This window comes from Anarhichas minor, unplaced genomic scaffold, assembly GCF_050575085.1.
Source record: "Anarhichas minor isolate MPS153535 unplaced genomic scaffold, ASM5057508v1 ptg000028l, whole genome shotgun sequence".
In the NCBI taxonomy this organism is placed as follows: domain Eukaryota; kingdom Metazoa; phylum Chordata; class Actinopteri; order Perciformes; family Anarhichadidae; genus Anarhichas; species Anarhichas minor.
The window spans coordinates 9,188,182-9,208,027 of NW_027466474.1; the positions used below are offsets into that span (position 1 = coordinate 9,188,182).

A 19,846-nucleotide genomic window follows, 5' to 3' on the forward strand; every position below is an offset into this window, starting at 1 on the left:
AATAAAAGTGCTGCAGGATACGGCTAAGCTTGTGTGTGATGCATGATATGTATATAGATGTTTATGCACGGTCATGGTCTCACCCTGACACAACCTGTCGTTATCATCTCCCAAACAGAATTTACATAACTCATTTCAGTTTTCATTATTCCTCTTGGAAGGATCTTGTAATTGGATTTTTTCCCCCCAACTAGTCTAAACTATTTCTTACCCCTCACTTACCTGAAATGAGATTTATTCTGTTAAATTACATTCTAAAGTAGTCCATCTTGCTTTTTTGCATTGCATTAGGTTTGTACTGCAGTTAATAATAGAACGTCACTGGCCATCTCTCTGTCTAATGGTGTGTCTACATGGCTGCCTAATGGACACATCTGTTCATCGAAGATAAATGACCAATCCTGTCTCAGCAAATCTTTCCCTTAATCAGCTCAACAAAGAAACTTTGAAATTCAAAGTTCTTGTTCAGTTGTAATTGGAGCACAGTTATAACATACTTGTACATCCTGTAAATAAAGTATCCAGAATTCATGATTCGTCCTCATCTGTGCTACAGGTTATTTTTTATAACGGGGTCCTGCACTTTCATAAAGTAAGGCAGATTTGAATATGTTATAATCGCTGCAGCAGTCGCCCCAAAATATTCTGACTTTTAGTCTCTGCGAGGGTCAAGTTCCAAAAACACTGAACCCTACACTTCCCATGATGCAACTCGATAGTACCTATGAATTAGACCTTCAATTCTTGATTTTTGTCCATGTCTTCTGATGCCTATTGTACCTGACCTGATGTACCTGGTGGAAACAATTCCTTTTTCAACTCCAATAAAGTTTTCCATACACTCCATTTTATTCATTTCCACTTCCATGGCAAGGTAACTGTGGTGACATCATCTAGATAGTTTTCTTATACTTTAGAGAGCTCCTCCAGAGCCACAGAGGACATTATACAACTGTTTTTACAGACCGAGAACTCTCTAAGTCTTTATGTGTCTATATGTGGAGTTCCCAGCCCTTCAGAGTCCCAGAGTTTCTCAAATGAAACCTCCATTACTCATGTTTGTGTTGTTTTTTTCACAGTGTAAGTTGGAGTTCCAGAGCTGCCTGTCTGGGAAGACGATCTCAGTAAAATGTGACGGGCTGTGTCCCTGTTTGCCCGGTCAGGAGCTCAGCAAACCACCACATAAGACTGAAAAGGCTGGTGAGTACTGTAGCTCTCTGTTCATGTAAATAAACGGAGTTACTCAGTAAATGTTCTTTCCGATAGCTAGCTCTCTCGCTATCCATCCTTCTGATTACACACACGGATGTTTATGGATTTAAGTCAAATTACATTTAGGCTGTTACATATTTATTCCTCTTCTCCACCTCCATTTCATCTGTTGTGAGCTTGTCAATCACTTTCAGTTCAGGTGGATGCATCAGATACACACACAGACACACACACACTTTCACTGGCAATCCCTCAAATTGTTCCATTCCTTTCCTGTCACCTCTCCCCGTTCTCACGTTATTTTCTTCCCCTCCCATCCCACCAGCGCCCCACCCCTCCCGTTTTCTGACAGCTACAGGGAGCGGTGATGGAGTGAGTGTGTGTGTCTTTATTGTTTGTCATGAAAATAGGATTTCGGTAGATGAATGGAGAGATTCTGGAGGAGAAATGCAATCTAAAGGAAAGCAGCACTGAAAAGGATGGATTGTTATTGTAACAGGCTTCCTCTCTCCCAGATGGCCGAGTCTTGGGATGGTTTAACTTTGTGTGCTTGTGTGTGTTGTGAGTCTATCTACCTATCCATCCATCTATCCGGTCGGAATATGAAATACTTGATTATGCACATATTCTGCCCTCATAAGTCATTTCTAATCACTCTCTGATTAGGAAGCATTTATAAGAATCCCGAGGTTCATCAGGCACATTCAATACAAAGGAAATGTGTCTGCTAATTAATGACGGCTCCCTCTGTTACCTAATTCTTCATCCATTTAAGGCTGAATGATGGAGGAAACAGAGAGTGATGCTGTGTTTTACCAACGTGACCGCCGCCTAATTAATTCCTCCCCATCTTTGTTCAATAGAAACTATAATTATGTGTTTCGTCGGCCAAGAGCTTTACTCTGGGAGTGAAAAGTTTGTGTGAAGAGAAAGATAATCCATTTCCAGATCTTGGACGGTGTCAAACTGCACTTTTTTTTCAGTTAAAACTTAGTCTTTCCTCATGTTCCTATTTCCTCTCTCTCTGGATCTTCTTCTCACGACTGTCTGTGTACTTTCAGTACAGTCTGTCCTCAGACTACCAGTGAGATAGCAGGTCCAAATATTTGTGCATTCAGAGATAGCAGGGGTGATAGAATCTCTCATTAGATCAGCAACACAAAATGGTAAACAGATGGAGATGGCAGTAGGCGAGGAAAACACTGCGTTTGTGTGTGCGTGTGTGTGTGTGTGTGTGTGTGTGTGTGTGTGTGTGTGTCAGATTGTGTTCCTATGGTAACAGCCAAAAGATTGCAACAGTTCGGTATGTGCGATCACTCCCATATGTTTACTGATAGCCACAGGTTCAAACTGGTCTGCACACTCAAACCAGACTGGTAAATAATATCTCTGTTCACACAACATCTGAGTCTGCAGCCACTTCCATAAGCATCACTTTTACAGTAAACAGGGTTGTTGTGTTTCCACGCCACAGCAGTGGTTTGTTGCAATCTGGCTTTTACACTGGAGATTCAGAAGATCAGATGGTTTGGACAATATGTAAACATATCTTTAGCGATTGGACAATAGCCTTTTTAATTATGTATCTTGATAATGAATATATACTATATATAATTGTTGTTCATGTGTGTAAGCTCATCTGTGTGGAGGGCATATGAGGTAAGTGTCATGGTGAGTTGACATCAGAAGAAATAAGCTAGACAGGCAGAGCTAATCTAATTAAAGTGGCACTGAGCTGTTTAAATAAAGCAAAAGTATTCATATAGAGGGTGTTTGTCAGACATCCATATAGAGCATATTCTGTCACATCCTCGCATGCAGAGGCTTTGCTGAGGCCACTGAGCTCACTGAGCTCTGATATTTTCACGTACATTATCATCCGTAGTACTCTTGTGTTTTGATTATCAAGCACATTGATATCACTGGCATCACAGTACAAGATATTACAGTCATTAAGGCACAAGAAGAGGAAATGCCGATATGTTTTTCTACTCCATGGTGGTTAAATCGTCACTGAATCACACATGGCAGCTCTCAGGTGAACTAACCCGTGAATGCAAAGCAGGTCGCTAGCCTGATTGATAACACCTGTTTTGACTCCACTGATTAGGGTGTGGTCAAGGCCCTCATTCGATCCCTACTCTTTATTTAACAGACCCTAATTAGTTTACTCTCCAGTGAGAGGTGAATAGGGATTTTGGACACTTATTAATTGTCATTTTCTTCACAGGTCTTTGTTATTAATATTCAAAGATAAAACTTGAGGAAGACAACCAGTCTCTGCCATGAGAGCCAACTATCATGCTGAGGCAGTTAGTGAGTATGTACTGCAATATGGTCCACTACTGTGTGTCAAACACAGCACTGAGTCTCCAGCTTCGACAGAAAGAAGAAAGGAAGCAATGCGACACCTTGAAAATAGCTGATTTGCGTATAAAAAAGACTCAAATGCACGATTTAAGATAAGACAGTTCCAAAAAACAGTCTTTACTAGTAGAGGTTCAGGCAAACAAATCCCAAAACAGGGGTGATGCAAAAGGCAGTCAGGGAAAAGCAAAGTCAAAAATCAGGTAATGCAGATCACAAAGAGAGGAAGGAAGAGGGGTATTTGGGAACAGGTGAAGCTGATCAGGGCGGGGAAAGGTAATCACACTGGCGGGAAACACACAAGGGCAGGAAGTGAAGCTACATGAAACGAGAGGCAGAGGTGAATGACAAAAGGAAACGGGAAACCCAAAAATGACATCCCGTGAAAAACAGGGAAAACATAACTCAGGAAGCTTGAAGAGCTGTTACAGTACGTGCGTTGCAGTATGCTGTTTATTTGGAGTGCAAGGTGAATATTGTTTTTTATTTGATGAGACAGAGAGGGAGGCTTCAAATAAACTTTTTGAGTTCCTTTGCCTCAACTGCACTACTAACCTTTATTTTTCACATAGTAAGTGGGTGTGTGGGGAATGTGTCCCTGTGTGTTTGTCAGTCACATCTCCCCACCCTCCCATCTCTATCTGTTGCTCATTTATTTTCTGTCTCAAGCCTCCAATCCATTGTTTTACAGTGTTAGGTTAAAGTTCCACCTCCATTTCTTTCTTTTTTTTTGTCTGTCTCACATCTTTTATACACATCTTTTTATACATCTTTTAATATTGCAAATAGAGTTCATCCCTTTTACTTAGCTTTTGACATTGGGTCATATTGGCACAAATGGATCCTGCAAAGTCTCGAGAAAGACACGAGGCAGAAACTATCTGGAACTGTGAGAAATGTTCAAATTACCAAAGATTAGGCCATAATTATAGGTTAATTGTAGATGTTAATTGATAAATTTGGTTTAATCTTTGTTTTAATGACTAAGATCTTTATTAATGATCACATAAACCTGATTTGCTCTGAAAAATCCATTGGTGCTGTTTGTCTGTTTATCAGCAAAGGTTAACACATTGACACAGAGGCCCTGAGATTTAATTTGATCTGTCATTCATCCCCGAGGCAGCACTGCTGACGTTGAACATCATCACTCTCACATAAAACAAAGACTCGAGCTCACACAAAGCGATCTTGCTCGTGATTGTGAGTTGAGGCTGTTCTGGTTGTGGTCAAAGACATTTTTTTAACACTTATAGTTAATTTTCTTCCAGCTAATGTCAAACAAAGACTTTGACTAAACGTCCAAAGGGAACTGTTAGAGGCTGAATGGGTTTAATCCCCTCGCTGAATAAAATTTTTCCTGGCAATTGTGTCTCACAGCTCCATGGAAAGCACACAGGAGGACAGATTGTGTTCTCCTCTCTTCTGCCTCCACACTTCCTCTCCTAACACTTGCCAATTGCTTGGGGCTTTTTTTTCCAGAGTGCTGACTCATGTGAAGAGTAACTGTGGAGCATTTTTAGTATGTCCTCTTGAGACTGTCCTCACTAAAAAAAAAAAAAAGCTGCAGTGGTCATTTGCACTTAAAACAAACAATGTTTACGGTTTCCTCACAAGCTACCATGTGTTGCCCGGACGTTGTTATGGTGATGTAAAACCACTTAGGGAGGGTGTCATGTGGGCGGTTGGGCATCCAGTTTTGGCACCAGACTACTGTTTGCATCCCTTCTCCTAACAACAGTCAGTGTCTTTAACCACGGTATGTTCACATCATATAATTCAGACTGTAATGACGACCAGCCAAGTTGGAAAAACGGTTTCTACAGTCAACAAACCGACAATAAAGTGGCAGTTAAGCCACTGTTGCTGCTAGCACTGTTCTAAATAAATGAATCCAATATCAACACCAATGCAGCCAACTCCTCTGATATAAAAGGAGCTGTACGCTGTTTGTATCTGGTTTCACTTGTTAACGAACTGCTCCAAATACTAAATATGTAACACAGCAAAAGTAGCTAATTTAGGCTGTTTGTCTGGTGTAACTACAAGGATGGAAATGTTATTAACCTCTGTGGAATAATGCAGGGACGGGGGGGATTTTCCCACTGTAACATGACTGCAGCATTGACCAAATAGTTTTTGATGCCTAAGATAATACAAACCTTAATGGCACTACACAACCATTGTTCACCTGCACAGGTGTTTTCACTTATTTTGCCTAATTATCCCTCTTCTGTGTCTTAATTAACAACTCCCACATGGGCATATCACAGTAGGAAAATTAATGATGGCTGACAGCTTCAAAATATCGGTTCCTTCATAGCAGAAGTGTAAATAGCCTGAGCAGGGCCTTTAACAAGAGACATGGCAGCTCAGTAAAATGTTTGCCTTTGAAGCGGTCATCTGTAACTGTTCAGGAAAACAATGACAATTTGTGTTTACGTTTGAGGACTTTCTGTTGTTGGTCGTATCCATTTCCTTATCGGCGCCAACAAAACATGACCTACATCCAAGTTATTAACATTAACAACAAATGATTCAAAAGGCAGGAACTTGGTTAAAATTTGATTTAGTCATTTTACAAAAATAGTCTCACTCCCTAAAACTCAAACTGGTTCTGTTTCTGGCTCTCTCTTTGTACCTGCCTCGCTTATAACTCTACCTGTCTCCCTGTCCGTGCTCACAGTGTATTACTGATCATTATCTAGGATAACCTTAACTCACTGCCAGTCAGATTGTTCTGAAGAGCTGACAGACTGAGGCAAAGAAAATGAAACATACCCATACCCCTGTATCTTTTTAATGAATCTGACCTTCTACATTCCTCATCTCTCCTATCGGACTGTCTCAGTTCATTTATATCTCTTTCTGTTACCTTGTTAAAAAGTGTCACCTCCCTCCACTACCTCCCGTCTCTCTTCTCTCCCTTTCCACCTGCCTTTCATCTTGATCTGATCAGACCATGTTCCTGATGTCTCAAGGTGATCACCACAAAGTTTCTCCCTCTCTTTTATATGACAAACTTATTTAATCAGTTATAAATGATAAAGGAGACCCATTGGGGGATACAAAGCCTGACTACCCCTGATTTGTTGGAGTTATACTGTATATCAGGAAGTCTGGAGGACGCATTTATCTCAGGACCTAAACCGGCCTTGAGGGTTTGTCACCATATGTAATTTAGCAATGTTGCACATCTGGTGATGGAGCTAGACTGTTTTATATTTGTGCCAAACTAAAAGGGGTCAAAGAGGATGTATCTCCAATAAACAGGATGGACATAATTTGTTAATTAAACTCACAGTTCTGACAAACCTAATGATGAATAAACTGTTGATTGATATGTTGCTGGGTATGACACATTTTTGGTATGATGGTTTCATTACATAAGATACATCTTAAGTATCGGTTAGATAAAAAAAATATCACTTAATTTGCATTTTCATTGGATGCCGCAGCATTTTATGAGTTTCATAATAAAATAGATCTAGTGACATGATTGTAGAGAATTACATGCAAGAGAAGTGCTGAATGTAATGTGAATTTATATAGCTTTAGCTTTTCATTATAATTATCATTAATAATGAATCATCTCGGAGTCACACAGACATCATATATTTTCACTGTGACTCGCCTTCCAAGGATATACATTATAGCTGATGATTCATAAATCCACTTTGAAATCATAGAAAAAATACACTCCTTATAGATTCAGAACTTTTTTTCATTATCAAAATAGTCCAGTGCTATGCGTGGAGGTGAGCCCAACCAAATGTAGTTGATGTTGATTGAGGGTAAAATGAGATGAGTGCGATGGACGGGGTTCGGTGCAGCGTCAGCAGGGATCGGAAGGCAAAGTCTCGATTTACAAGTCCATCTACGTCACGACCCTCACCTGTGGTCATGAGCTTTGGGTAGTGACCTGGGTGCAGGGTGGCTGGGCTCAGCCTTAGAGATAGAGCTCAGACAACTCGGAGTTGGTACGTCCAACTAGTAAGAGGCACAGGGGTAGACCCAGACACTGGAGGGATTATATATTGTCTGGCCTGGGACCGCCTCGGGGTTCCCCAGGAAGAGCTGGAAAACGTTGCTGGGTAGAGGGACGTCTGGAATAGCATGCTGAACCTGCTGCTCCCACGACCTAATAATCCAGTGATAGTTTTCTGTACATGCATGGGTTCAACGCAAACACAAACTAATCATTCCCGTTTTGTCAAAATGTAAACAAATATAGTTTAACGTTGTAACTGACAGCATAACTAATTGATTCCATGCCAACATTACACTTAATTTTCTTTTCAATATCTTGTCTGTGTCAGTGTCAGACTTTGGAAGGCAACGACTTATTTCCAAATGTTTTAGTAGCCTGAACATGACAACTTGACAGCAGTCAACGTCTTGTGCTTTGTACATCCATGCTGGCCTCCACACTTTGCCATCAGCATAAGGATGTTATGCTTTCTGTCTTATATCCCGGAACTTGCCATTGAATGATATCTTGGCAACAATTGCATTTCCTCCGAAATATATTTGCGTCAATTAAAAGTATACAAATGTGATTTGAGACAGAGTTGTTGTGTGATGACAGATACTGATGCATTTCAGTGAGTAGTGGTTTGCAAACGAGTGGTTTCATCATATTAAAGCAAGCTTTTGAATTGTGCTCAATTTGGCAAGAAAGGTAGAGGAGAAATTGTTTCAAAATGATATCTTGCACGCCAGCTTTGTAGTTCAGCTCTACTTTTCTACGTACAGCTGGTAGTTTATGTGTGCGTCAGTCTGTGAAAAACTGATGGCTTGTGAGTTTTCTTGGCTGCCCGTTTTTACTGATCTGAGTTTGCAGACATGAAAGACAGCAGAAGTGAGGAGGTGAGAGGGAAAGAGGGAGGAAGGAAGACGAATAAGAAGGTAATTCCCAGCCATGATTCAGTGTTTGATATTTGACCTGCAGCTCTGATCGATTCTTCCTCTTGTCCTGTGTGAAAGCAGCCGGTGTGTCTGGCTGTCTGCTCACACTTCATCCTTTGGAAAAGTTCACTGTCAAACAATCTCTGAAGGGTTGGAAGTAGCGCAGATAACATCTCTCTGTCTCTGTATGTCAGCATGTCCACTTAAGAATTCACCTGTTTTCATATTTGTAAGGGAGAGGATTTTATTTCTCTGAAATGGCAACTTCTTAGCCAAAGGCTTCTAGCTGTTCTCACTGGTACTGATTTTATATCACTATTTATTGTAGCTTTTGTTACATTTAACAGTTTTATTTCCTGCTAAAACACATATAAATCACAATGTAATTTTACAAGAAAGAAAGCAAAGAGAAATGTCAGAGAACAAACAAGCAGAACAATGTTTTTCCTCTTTTCTATCCTGTAAATCATGTAATACCTGTTTAATTTGGCATGAACAGCCTGTCTATAGCCGGCTGAACAACATGGACAACATGACCTAAACAACATGATTGTCAATCTAAAACCATGACCTCCAGTCATGGAACGACCCATTTTTTCTTTAAGTCAAACTTTGAGTGTTCTGTGAAGTGAGTCTGAGACACTTGATTGGGTTTTCTACTGTCAGCAGCAACATCACTTGTTGAGCCCCACATCAAATCTAGTTCTGCCACAACTGTAATCTTTGTAACCGCCCCGTGGACGGGCTTTGATGTTGGTTGTGTGTCTGACATCTTTAAGCCTGCCTGACCCTGTTGTGGCTCAGAGAGAGAGAGAGAGAGAGAGAGAGAGATTTTTTCTGTGTGTTGTGTCCTCCAGTGTGTGAATGTTTTCAGCTCTGATAAGGGGGGTCCATCGAGACTCATTGTGGGGCGTAGTGCGTAGTCCAAGATACTTGAGAGGAAAAGAGAGCAGTGGAGACAAAAGCGGAAAAAGTGGAGGAAAGGGGGAGAGAGGGAGAGGGGGAGCGGATTTCAAAGAGAAAAACAGAGGCAGTCTTTGGACTCTAAATGGGGATGTGTGAGGGGAGAGATGGGAAATGAAGCACTCAAAGCAGTTTAGGTGAGAGAAAGAAACAGAAGAGCGGGGCATATCTCAGCGGTCCTCTAAGTTTAAGAGAAACCGAGTTAGGTATACAGCCAGGTGTGATAAGCGGCTTCTATTGAATCTCAGACAATTGACAAAGATAGAGGGGAGAGAGAGGTATTGGAAATGAGTGGGCAATAGAGGGAAATGAGCAAGAAGTCCTCAAAGGCAACAAAGGAATCACAAAAGCAGAGTGAATCGAATTGCGGTGAGTGGGAACAGAAAGGAAAACTTGGTGGGGGGATGAAGAACGGTCGAATGTATGAATGATAAAGCGAGAGCAATATGCTACAGACTCCACTCCTGCCAGAGGAAGAATTTTAATTAGGAGGTGAAGATGGATCATGTTGTTGTGGCTGTTGGTATTTTCTCTGTTCCAGACCGTGAAAATGAAGAGCACTCTGAAATGTTATCTGTCTGGTCCTGAAGGGATATCACACACTCACACACACACACACACACACAGACCACCTTGGTATTCCAGAGGTATTGTCACACGGATAGCCAGCCAGATAAATGTTGTCAGTCCCCTCCTCAGCTCCAGTCTATTTCCTGGGGCGTCCTCTGTTTTATAGCAGCTGCAATAATGACACAATCCCAAACTATTATTATACAATTTGTATGTGTGTGGGTCTCTGTGTATGCCCTGCACATGTTCAAGTTTAAAAACACCACACAGAGGCCTGCCCAGATGCATATACGACTTGCTGGGTGGGGGTCCTCCCAGTTGGAGGGCCAGCGATTGTATGCACCCCTGGCTACGGGAATGCTAACAACCTTCCTCTGCATTTTCTGTCTGCCAGGACAAAGCTGGAGCGTTTTGGATTGGAAGGCTCAGCACGAGGTGGAGAGTGACTCGTGTCCTTCAGGCACATTTATTAAGCTCTCAAAAGAAACAGAATCGGGAAAAAATATGTCAATCAAATTCAGGAGAGAAAGAGAGAGGAAGACGGAGAGTGACATACTGAGCCGCAGAGGGAGACAGGCAGAGGCAGAGGTCTGCTTGGATTGCAGGCAGACCCTGTCAGTCCCACAGAGCCGAAGGAACGAGGGATTTGTTAGGCAGACGAAGGCTGCTATATACTTTTGATTCAGGGTATCATTAAAAATATTGTTCTCAGTGTTTGTGCTCTCTTTGGGCAGTAGAATGGAGAGTAAAATCGGCTCTCGTGACAGTGTTGGATCAGCTTTCTTTTTTGTTGCGCAGAGGAGTGTGATCACACATAAAAACACAAACACTGGAGTGCCTTGGTAGCCGAGTGGTTACAGCTCATGTCATATAAACATAACATCCCGGGATTGATTGCAGCCTTGGGACCTTTGTTGCACGCCATAGCCCTCCCCTTCTAACGCTACACTGAAAAATAAACATAATATTTTTTATATTTGAAAAAAACAAACATAAACACACAGATTTATCTCTGCCCTGGGTAAAATCAAGTGGCCTCTCACTGCAAGATGATATTTGGCATTTGTCCCTTGGTTGTGACTGTGTGTGACAGTGATTCCCACTTGGATAAAATCAATCATCTGAACAAGAACACTAAATGGTAAACAGATAAAGATGACAGCAGAAGAGGAACCTCCATTGTGTGTACTGCGTTTGCGTGTGTGCATGTCAGATTGGGTTCCTATGGTAACTGTCAAGAGATAGAATCTCCACTGTGTTTACTCAACGAGAGGAGTCGGATAAGAAAAGGAAAAGGAAGGACACGCACAGAGGAAAAGTACACAGCAGAAATGAAATTAAAGTTTGATAAGGAGCAAAAAAAGATTTTATTTTTTTCTGATGACAGCAGCAGATTAACAACTACCCTGCTCCTCATTATTGTGCGTGTGTGTGTGTGTGTGTGTGTGTGTGTGTGTGTGTGTGTGTGTGTGTGTGTGTGTGTGTGTGTGTGTGTATAGCCTGCACTGACACAGAGCTCCACAGTCTGGCTGCAAGACTGAAGGACTGGTTCGGAGTTCTCCACCTCGACGCCAACAGAGACCTCAAATCTTCTGACAGCTTTGACTCCACCACTGGACGTGAGTACATCACCCCACAAAATGTGTGTGTGTGTGTGTGTGTGTGTGTGTGTGCAGCCCTTTCCTGTTGAACAGCCATGCTTTTCAGTCCTCATGAGAGCAGCTGTTGACAGCGACCCTGCTCTGTTCTCTGTAATGTCAACTTGTCTGAACACATGTCAGCTCTGCCGCCGCCTGCACTCAGATACACTCAGATCTCAGTGTGATACTTGAAAAAGATACAAATGTAAGTGACCTGGACACGTTCTGCAGTTTCAAAAATTCCATTATCTGTTTTTTTTTCCTCTCGGCCGCTTTCTCCTCTAGACTTTGACACCAGCATCTTGCCCATCTGTAAGGACTCACTGGGCTGGATGTTCAACAAGCTTGACATGAACTTTGACCTCCTGCTGGACCAATCAGAGCTAAGTGCCATTTACCTGGACAAGTATGAGCTGTGCATGAAGCCCCTCTTCAACTCCTGTGACTCCTTCAAGGATGGCAAGCTGTCGAACAACGAGTGGTGCTACTGCTTCCAGAAACCTCAGGGTGAGGAGGGGGAAAGGGTTGAGTAAAAAACTGATTGCTGGAAGCTGACATTTAAATAAGAAGCACAAAGGCAATATAACTGTAGATATTACAATTACTGGTACCAGTTGTTTGTAGAAATGTGCATTTTGTACTGAGACTGTGGTCCTTTCAGCGGTTAATGGATTGAGGAGGATACAGAATACATCTAGGCAGTGACTGAAAATCAGTAGTCAATGTGAGGACTGAGGCAATTTAGGAGAATGCATAGAGGACTGAAAGGGTGACCAATATAAAAAAAATCAATAATATGTTCGAGTAGAAACAGCCATTTTAGTCAAATACTTCTGGTAGGAAAACAAGCTCTAACAATTAAACTGTTGTGAATGCTCTCTGGTTGTAGGACTGCCCTGCCAAGCTGAGAAGAGCAGGATCCAGAACCAGAGTCGAAGGAAGAGCCTCATAGGTCAGTCTGGATGATTGGCAGCTGCCAGTGACCAACTCCTGTCTGAGAAACCAACATGCCCACTTTGAATGCGAACAAACTCAAGCATTAGCATGGAAAATGAGATCCCTTTACAATAGTTTCAAGCAGAGAAAATAAATCAGTAGCGTTAAACACATGGTACACGCACACACACACACGCGCGCACACACACACACACACACACACACACACACACACACACACACACATACTGTCAAGCACATCTTGACATTTTGTACACATGTTCTCTGTCGCCTCCGGGCAGATTGTTCAGTGTTCCAGCTCACAACAAAACAGCTTGAAAAATGAGCTTGGGCTGGGTCAAATGAAGGTAACAGAAGTGTGTGTGTGTGTGTGTGTGTGTGTGTGCGTGTGTGTGTGTGTGTGTGTGTGTGTGTGTGTGTGTGTGTGTGTGTGTGTGTGTGTGTTATTGAAAAGGAGTGCTTCCCTCTAAGCAGGATGTATGGTTGTTGTCCTGCAACCTTCACAGCAGTAATTGATTGTAGATCTCCCTCTGTGAATGCACAAGAACTTTGGTCACAACTACAGCACATTTAACCTCTGCTGAGGAGGGATCAGATGCTACCCGTCTCAGTATTTCTGTCAGTTTAATGTTCTCCACCCTCTCCCCTCTTTTCATATGGCTGTTTTCTTTCTTTCTCTAACCTTTCCCCCTCCTTTACTTCCTTCCTCTCCTTTCCATCTTTAGGCTTTTATATTCCCCGTTGTACTGAGGAGGGCTACTTCAAACCAACCCAGTGTCACGGCAGCACCGGCCAGTGTTGGTGTGTGGACAAATATGGCAACGAGATCGCCGGCTCCAGAAAACAAGGCAACCCAAACTGCGGTAAGACCATATCACGGACTTACTGACACACCTACATGTTCACTTAAAGCTAAACAAGGGTTTTGGTTGTGTTGTGTTTGCCCTTATTGGCTCCCATTTGTCTAGCTACCTCTCAGAGCTAAGGCTTTGATCCAGGTGGACTGCTGTATGTCTGTATTTTATCTCTCTTTGTAATCTGCTGCTGCTACAGACAAGAGAGACTGCAAGGCTGCTCTTTTAAAACATAACGTACCACTGAAACACCACGATTCCAACTTTGTTCTATTTCTTTGCTCAGTATTTCTCCCTGTCTCTATTTATGTTTACCGGTATCTACGCATCAGTGATCAGTTAGGAAATAGATAACATTAGTCATGCGTCTGGAGCCGGTGTGGCTAGTTTGCCATCAGTAAAATGTCTGATTCTATCTGCCCCTGATATTCTGCTCATGTCGCTTTGATAAAACGCCAGCGTCTTCCAAATCAAGTCGGAAAATCCGTCACACTTGTCAGCAGAGAGCAGTGTCAAACGATTTGTTATTTACATGAATTTGTAGCAGTGACTAAGTTGCACCTTTTAGCGGAGAATAAACGCCTAAACTTCTGGCTGATGTTGGCATCCAAGTAGATGCATTTGGAAGAATATATATAATTAAGGGCTTTGATATGTCGAAGTCATAGTTAACGAGCCAGTGGTGGAAATTCAAAGGGAATGGTCAAAAAGCCAATAGAAGCACTTTGCTGCAAATCAATGGCCGAGGGATTTCATTGTTGGAAAAAAGAACAATAATTAGCCAGAAAGGATCCGGGCAGATATACTGATTACCAATCAAACAGCCAGCTCACAGCCACAGATTACGGCTCACTCGAATGCCAGTCTAGTCCTAAGCCAGTAATTGCAGCTTCCAATATTGATGAGGTGTCTCTCCGGCGCCACACACACAAACACACACACACACACACACTGACAGCAGCAGTCCTTTGTCTCCGGTCTAACAAGCTCATCTAACTCTGGCTGAGTGGCCTCAGGCTGGAGCAGCCTGGAGTTCTCCTGTCCTGCCTTGCATAGAGCAAACAGGTAGCAATGCAGCAGCTCTTTGCTTGATAGCCTAAACACAAGTACATCAAACTGGTTTTAACACTGTAAGTGCCACTCAACCAGAGTACTCTTGAACCCAGGTGTAAATAGACTGTTTTGAAAATGATTTCAGGCTCCCAATTTCACAAAAGGCTGGAGACAGCAGTTGAGATAATGACACCTGTTTGCACTGCAGTCACACAAGATGCAACACCAGTGCCAAACAACATTTAACATCAAATTATTTGCAGCTGCAACTTGATGTAACTCAGCTTAGCCAAACACAACTAAAGCTGGCCAGCTAAGCAACACCTTGTGTTGTGTGGAGGAATGATGGACGGAGGCTTGTGTCTACTTCTTCTTCTCTTCTTCTGTGCTGCCATGTATTGTCTCGATAGGACAACAGAACATATATACTGGTCGGTCATGACAATAGGAATATAGTTGGCTTGCCACGGTCCGCTCTGACTAAGAGTCTTCAGCCATGCTAGTGGCTCTTTAAGGCTCCACTTATGCCCAACGGTACAAGGAGCAAAATGCTAACACATCTAATAATCTTAATTAGGACTAAACACAAAGTTTGCAATTAATGCCAAATTTCACAGTGATCCATCCAACAGTTTTTGGGCATTTCCTTAAAAACAATGGTTTGTGGTGATCATGAGTCCCTGGAGTCACACTACTTAGTCTAAGGCAAGTGGAGTCACACGGTACACAGACTCTGTTACACAGGACTCTTTATGTGCTTCTAACCTGTACGTTTGTCTGTGTTTGTGATTCTCCCTAAAGATGAGGACCAGGAGACATCGGGGGATTTTGGCAGCGGCGGTGCCGTCATTCTCCTGGGCGACCAGGAGGAGGAGCCATCACAGAGCGGGCGGAGCCGGCAGAAGAAAAGACGGGGCCGGATTCACCCCCGAGGAGCCATCGAGGACGACGAGGACGAGGAAGACGATAAGGATGACGAGATTGGCTATGTTTGGTAGCTCCGCTCCATTTAATTCTGCCATCAGCGACCCAGGAAACTCAGCACAGATCTGAAGCCATTCCAATGTCTCCTCCTCCAGTTACTTTGGCAGCAGTCCATCTTTTGGCTCCTGAACTTGCTCATGTGATCTCTGTCCTCTATCCATATCTCTCTCTTCAGTGAACCTCATCCGACCTCTTCATTTTCAAGTGTTTTACGTTCAGATGGAAAACAGAGAACCTATTAGATTCCAACAAATGTCGAGACCCTGTCAGATTTCTGCTCAAGCTGTCCACTTTCTGCCTCTGCCTTCCCCCAAACCTGCGTTCTTTAACCTCTTCTAACATGAACTTGCTTCTCTATTATCCCTCTTACTCCCTATATCTCTTTCTTTCTCCTATTCTGTCCCTCTCTCCTATCTCTGTACATCCATGTCAGAGCATCTCGTCAGTCTGTGAGCCCAGATACATTAGCTGATGTACTGGACGTAAATATGTTTCCTCCAGAAGGCCAGATTGTGGATTAAGTCCTCCCTGTACTTCCATCAGCGGTTTCATTCTCATGTTCTGTGTTCCACAGTCGGGCTCCTTCCAGTGTTCAAAGATGATCCCATAACACGTCCCCAGGCTCTGAGATGCTCCCTCTAACTCTGTTATTTCATGGAGGACTGTAAATTATTTAATTGTTGATCTTGAATGTCCCAGAAAGCCCAGGAAGCAATGAGATAAATGATGTATTGTCGTTGATGTTGCATGTTTCTCATCGTGTTTCTGTAAAAGAGAGATTTACCTGGCCAGGTCTAGCTCTATGCATCTCAAACAGAAAGTGATGACTATTTGGCTGCTACAATACTTTGTTGCTATGTTGATGCTGTCTAGTGTCTTTTTGGTTCTTCTCCCAATCTCAGGAGGTAGGGAGTGGCATTGCAGAGCGATAGCAGTGTAGAAAAAGCGAACTACAAGGCCTACAGTCCAAAGCTGTGGCGATTCAGCCAGCTGTTCTTTTACTAAGTGGTCGGTAGGGCTTCTGAGGCTGTTTGGCTGTGAATAGACAATAGAGGAAGAAGCTGCTCCTGAGCTGGGAGGACACATGAAGTCGGGCGAGCAGAGAAGAGGCTCTGTTCTGCCTCCCAACACTGGATATGTTCGTGATTTAAAATTGAAATCCTCACAATGTCAACTAAGTGAACTTTTATTTGTAACTTTGAACATTTAAGTAAAGTGGCACTTTGGGTGTCTTTTGAACCTTACAGGTCTGTGTCCATGTGTCTCTTGTTCTCCTGATGTTCCATTTTCAGCACACGCCTCACATTTCATTTTATTTCACCAAATCATGATGAAATAAAAACACATCTCTGTCCTCACTGTGAAACCACCAACACATTAATATGACTTTCCCGTGCTCTTTTGGTTTTATTTTCTCTAAAGCTCGGCTTTCTCTGCAGTAGAACAATCAAAGCCCTCCATCATTTCTGACCTTTACCAACCTTGAGAAAGTCTCCTGTTAGAAGCAGACATAAATAATTGCAGCAAAAAAAATATCCTCATATCACTTGCTTTTGAGAGAGGAGAAGCACAAAGCCAGCAGTCCCCAATAGAACATAAAAGCCTAATGAGTGTTTTTGTAATATCACTGGCTAATGGAACAGATGACCCCACTGGCTTGAAACAGCCTGCTCAGCACTTTGAAAACACATTGTAACAACCATCGGAGGCTAAGAGGACGACCGAATCTTCTGGCTTTAAACAGCCTATTCAGCAGTTCATAACACACTCTGTCAGATACAATAGACAATGGGCTTAACTATGTGCATCAAATTATGCCAGAGGCTGTGGAGGGTGTGTAATCATCCAATTCTGGGACCTTGGCTCGTGCAGCGTCCTCTTCTGTCATCACGCTACATGACAAAAGCTATAAAGAAAACGGCTCATTCGTCCATCTGTCTTCACATGCAGTGTCTGCTGCTTTTTTCCTGCTTTGTATCCACCTCATTCCTCACTTTGCATGAATTATGGGCCCGGTTACTCCTTTCACTGTGAGAGTTAGCAGAATGTTGCAGGTGTCTTCCCTTTTTCCCTTCTTTTTTGGAATATGAATCTTGTGGGAACACAGCCTATCCCACTTTGAAGGAAACGTTGGCCAGTTTTGGAAATACGTTTATCTTTCCTATTGAGTTAGATATGAAGATTGATACCCTTCTCACGCTTGTTCAGTAAATATGAACCCACCACCAGCAACCGGCTAACTTAGCTTCGCACAAAGATGGGAAACAGCTGGCCAAAAGTAAAAGCCCACTACTTAACATGTTATAATTCCTGTTCCTATAGCTCTCCCCCTGTTTCTAGCTAAGTTGGCCTGTAGCTTCCTACTTCCCGTACCTGAAGCATATCTCCAACTCTTGCAGTGAAAGGATAGACCGGTATGGCGGAGCTAAGAACAAGGTGGATATATTAAAATAATCAAAATTCAAAGAAAATCACATTAACTTGTAACTTCAGCCACCACAAGACAAATCTATCACACACCAGCACTCACTTACAACCCTTGTTGTCCTCACACACACATACACACTCCCTCTTTCTCTCTCTCTCTCTCTCTCTCTCTCTCTCTCTCTCTCAGTAAGGGAGCTGCGTGGCTGAGTTTTATTAGCCTTAGGGCACGTTGTTCCTCTCTTCCATTTATCTATTGCAGCTTTTTTATTATCCACAAATGGCTTGGTGGATCCTCCCATTGGCTCGGGGTCTCTATAGAGACTGGTGATTGGCTACAACGACGGGGACATTTTTGTCAATTTGTGGCCCTTTTTTGGGACAAAAAGGAGCAGCTTGATGAAGTTTGCCATTTAATGTGGGATGTTTTTGTTTGGTCCTTGCTCCACTATGCTAGACGCTGTCTGCCTGTCGTTTGGCAGCATACAGTCCATTTTCAGGTCTTTCACGCTAAAAAACAACCATGTGCTGTGGCTGAAAACTAAGCTGATGAGAGCATTGAGAATCAAGCAAAACAGTTCAGTTGTGGGCCATGAAACCAAAACAATAAACTAAATGATAATGAAACACTCTTTAATGATGTGGGGAACTGCAGCATGTGCAGACAATAAACTGTCGGTTTGTAATTTGATCCATTTTAATATAAAAAATATTGATGATAGTGGCTTTAAAACTTTTATCTTCACTCACTCAAACCCATCTCTGATGATAAAAAGCTTTAACTTATACTGCATCTTCTAAATATTGAGAAGTTTAGACCACTTACATAAAAAAAGACCAGGCAGCAAATTCATTTTGCGTATTCTATAACTCTCCTCAGGGTCCAGAGTGCTGCTGGTCCTTCCAGGTAGTTTTCATTCTAGCCATGTGATCAAGGACCGATTTAGACCCGCACCCACAAGGGAGCGCAAGGGAGCGCAACCTGACAGAAAGGAAATCCAGCAATGCTTCAGGGCCAGAGGACCAGATTTGAGGATCACTGGTCTAAAGCCTGCCTATGTAATTGGTAGAGACATTGTAATAAATAGGGATCATCTCTCCCTAATCTGTCACAGCCCACCACTTCCACTCGCACTCTCTCTTCATGCTCGGCTGCCGCTGCACCAGCCAGCTTGGTGAACGCCTGAACAGATCAGACCCCCTCATGACCCCCTGGTGGAGGTTTCTTGGATCATTTGCTTACATGTGATAGCCAGCACTATTCCAAATTTGCAAATTTAGAGAGGGATCATACCGGTCTCGTTAATACTCTGCCAGTGCCGTCCCTCTGATAGCACTAAATTACTGGGTGCAGCCCTCTGCTAAATAAATTAAACAGGAAACGACTCATAAGCGGTTCCACTGGCTTCACTCCTGTCAACAGTGATAAATTAAATTGGAACTTTTAGGTGAGCAGTCAGGCGAGACCAAACCACATTAAAAGGTGTCACATTACCCTCACACCAATAAACGCATTTACCTATTTGGATTTCTGATTAATTTTTCCCCCTGTCTGATTGTTGCTGCTCCACCTTGTCCACCTGGAGCTCTAATGATGTTACCATTGTTTGCTCCGATAACAAGTGCATTATTTTCATGCAACTCAAATGTGACTTGAATTTATAAGCGCAGTGTGTGACACCAGTGCCCTCTGTTGGTCTGATCCTGGCTTTGAGTAGCGGACCAGTTCACGCTACAGCTGGTTACATGTGCTTTTGAATCAAAAACTCTGCTCTGAGGGGCACCCTGGTGGCTTAGGGGTTAAAGGAACAGACCCAGTTTGAGTCTGGCCATGGACCTTTTTTTGCATTGTAATTCACTATCCCTCTTACTCTCTCCTTTCATTTCCTGGCAACTCTCCAATAAAAGAATAAA

General features: G+C 42.7%; 1 protein-coding gene across 1 annotated transcript in view; it reads left to right on the plus strand.

Moving 5' to 3' along the window:
- spock1 (SPARC (osteonectin), cwcv and kazal like domains proteoglycan 1) overlaps positions 1–15,522 on the plus strand; it is an 80,682-nt gene extending 65,160 nt beyond the window's left edge. Inside the window, exons 8-13 of the mRNA XM_076103474.1 lie at positions 1,080–1,200; positions 11,520–11,639; positions 11,946–12,167; positions 12,550–12,612; positions 13,343–13,480; positions 15,326–15,522. Of these exons, the coding sequence (XP_075959589.1) occupies positions 1,080–1,200; positions 11,520–11,639; positions 11,946–12,167; positions 12,550–12,612; positions 13,343–13,480; positions 15,326–15,522 (861 nt within the window). The remainder of the gene's footprint in view (positions 1–1,079; positions 1,201–11,519; positions 11,640–11,945; positions 12,168–12,549; positions 12,613–13,342; positions 13,481–15,325) is intronic.
- The last annotated feature ends 4,324 nt before the right edge of the window (positions 15,523–19,846 follow it).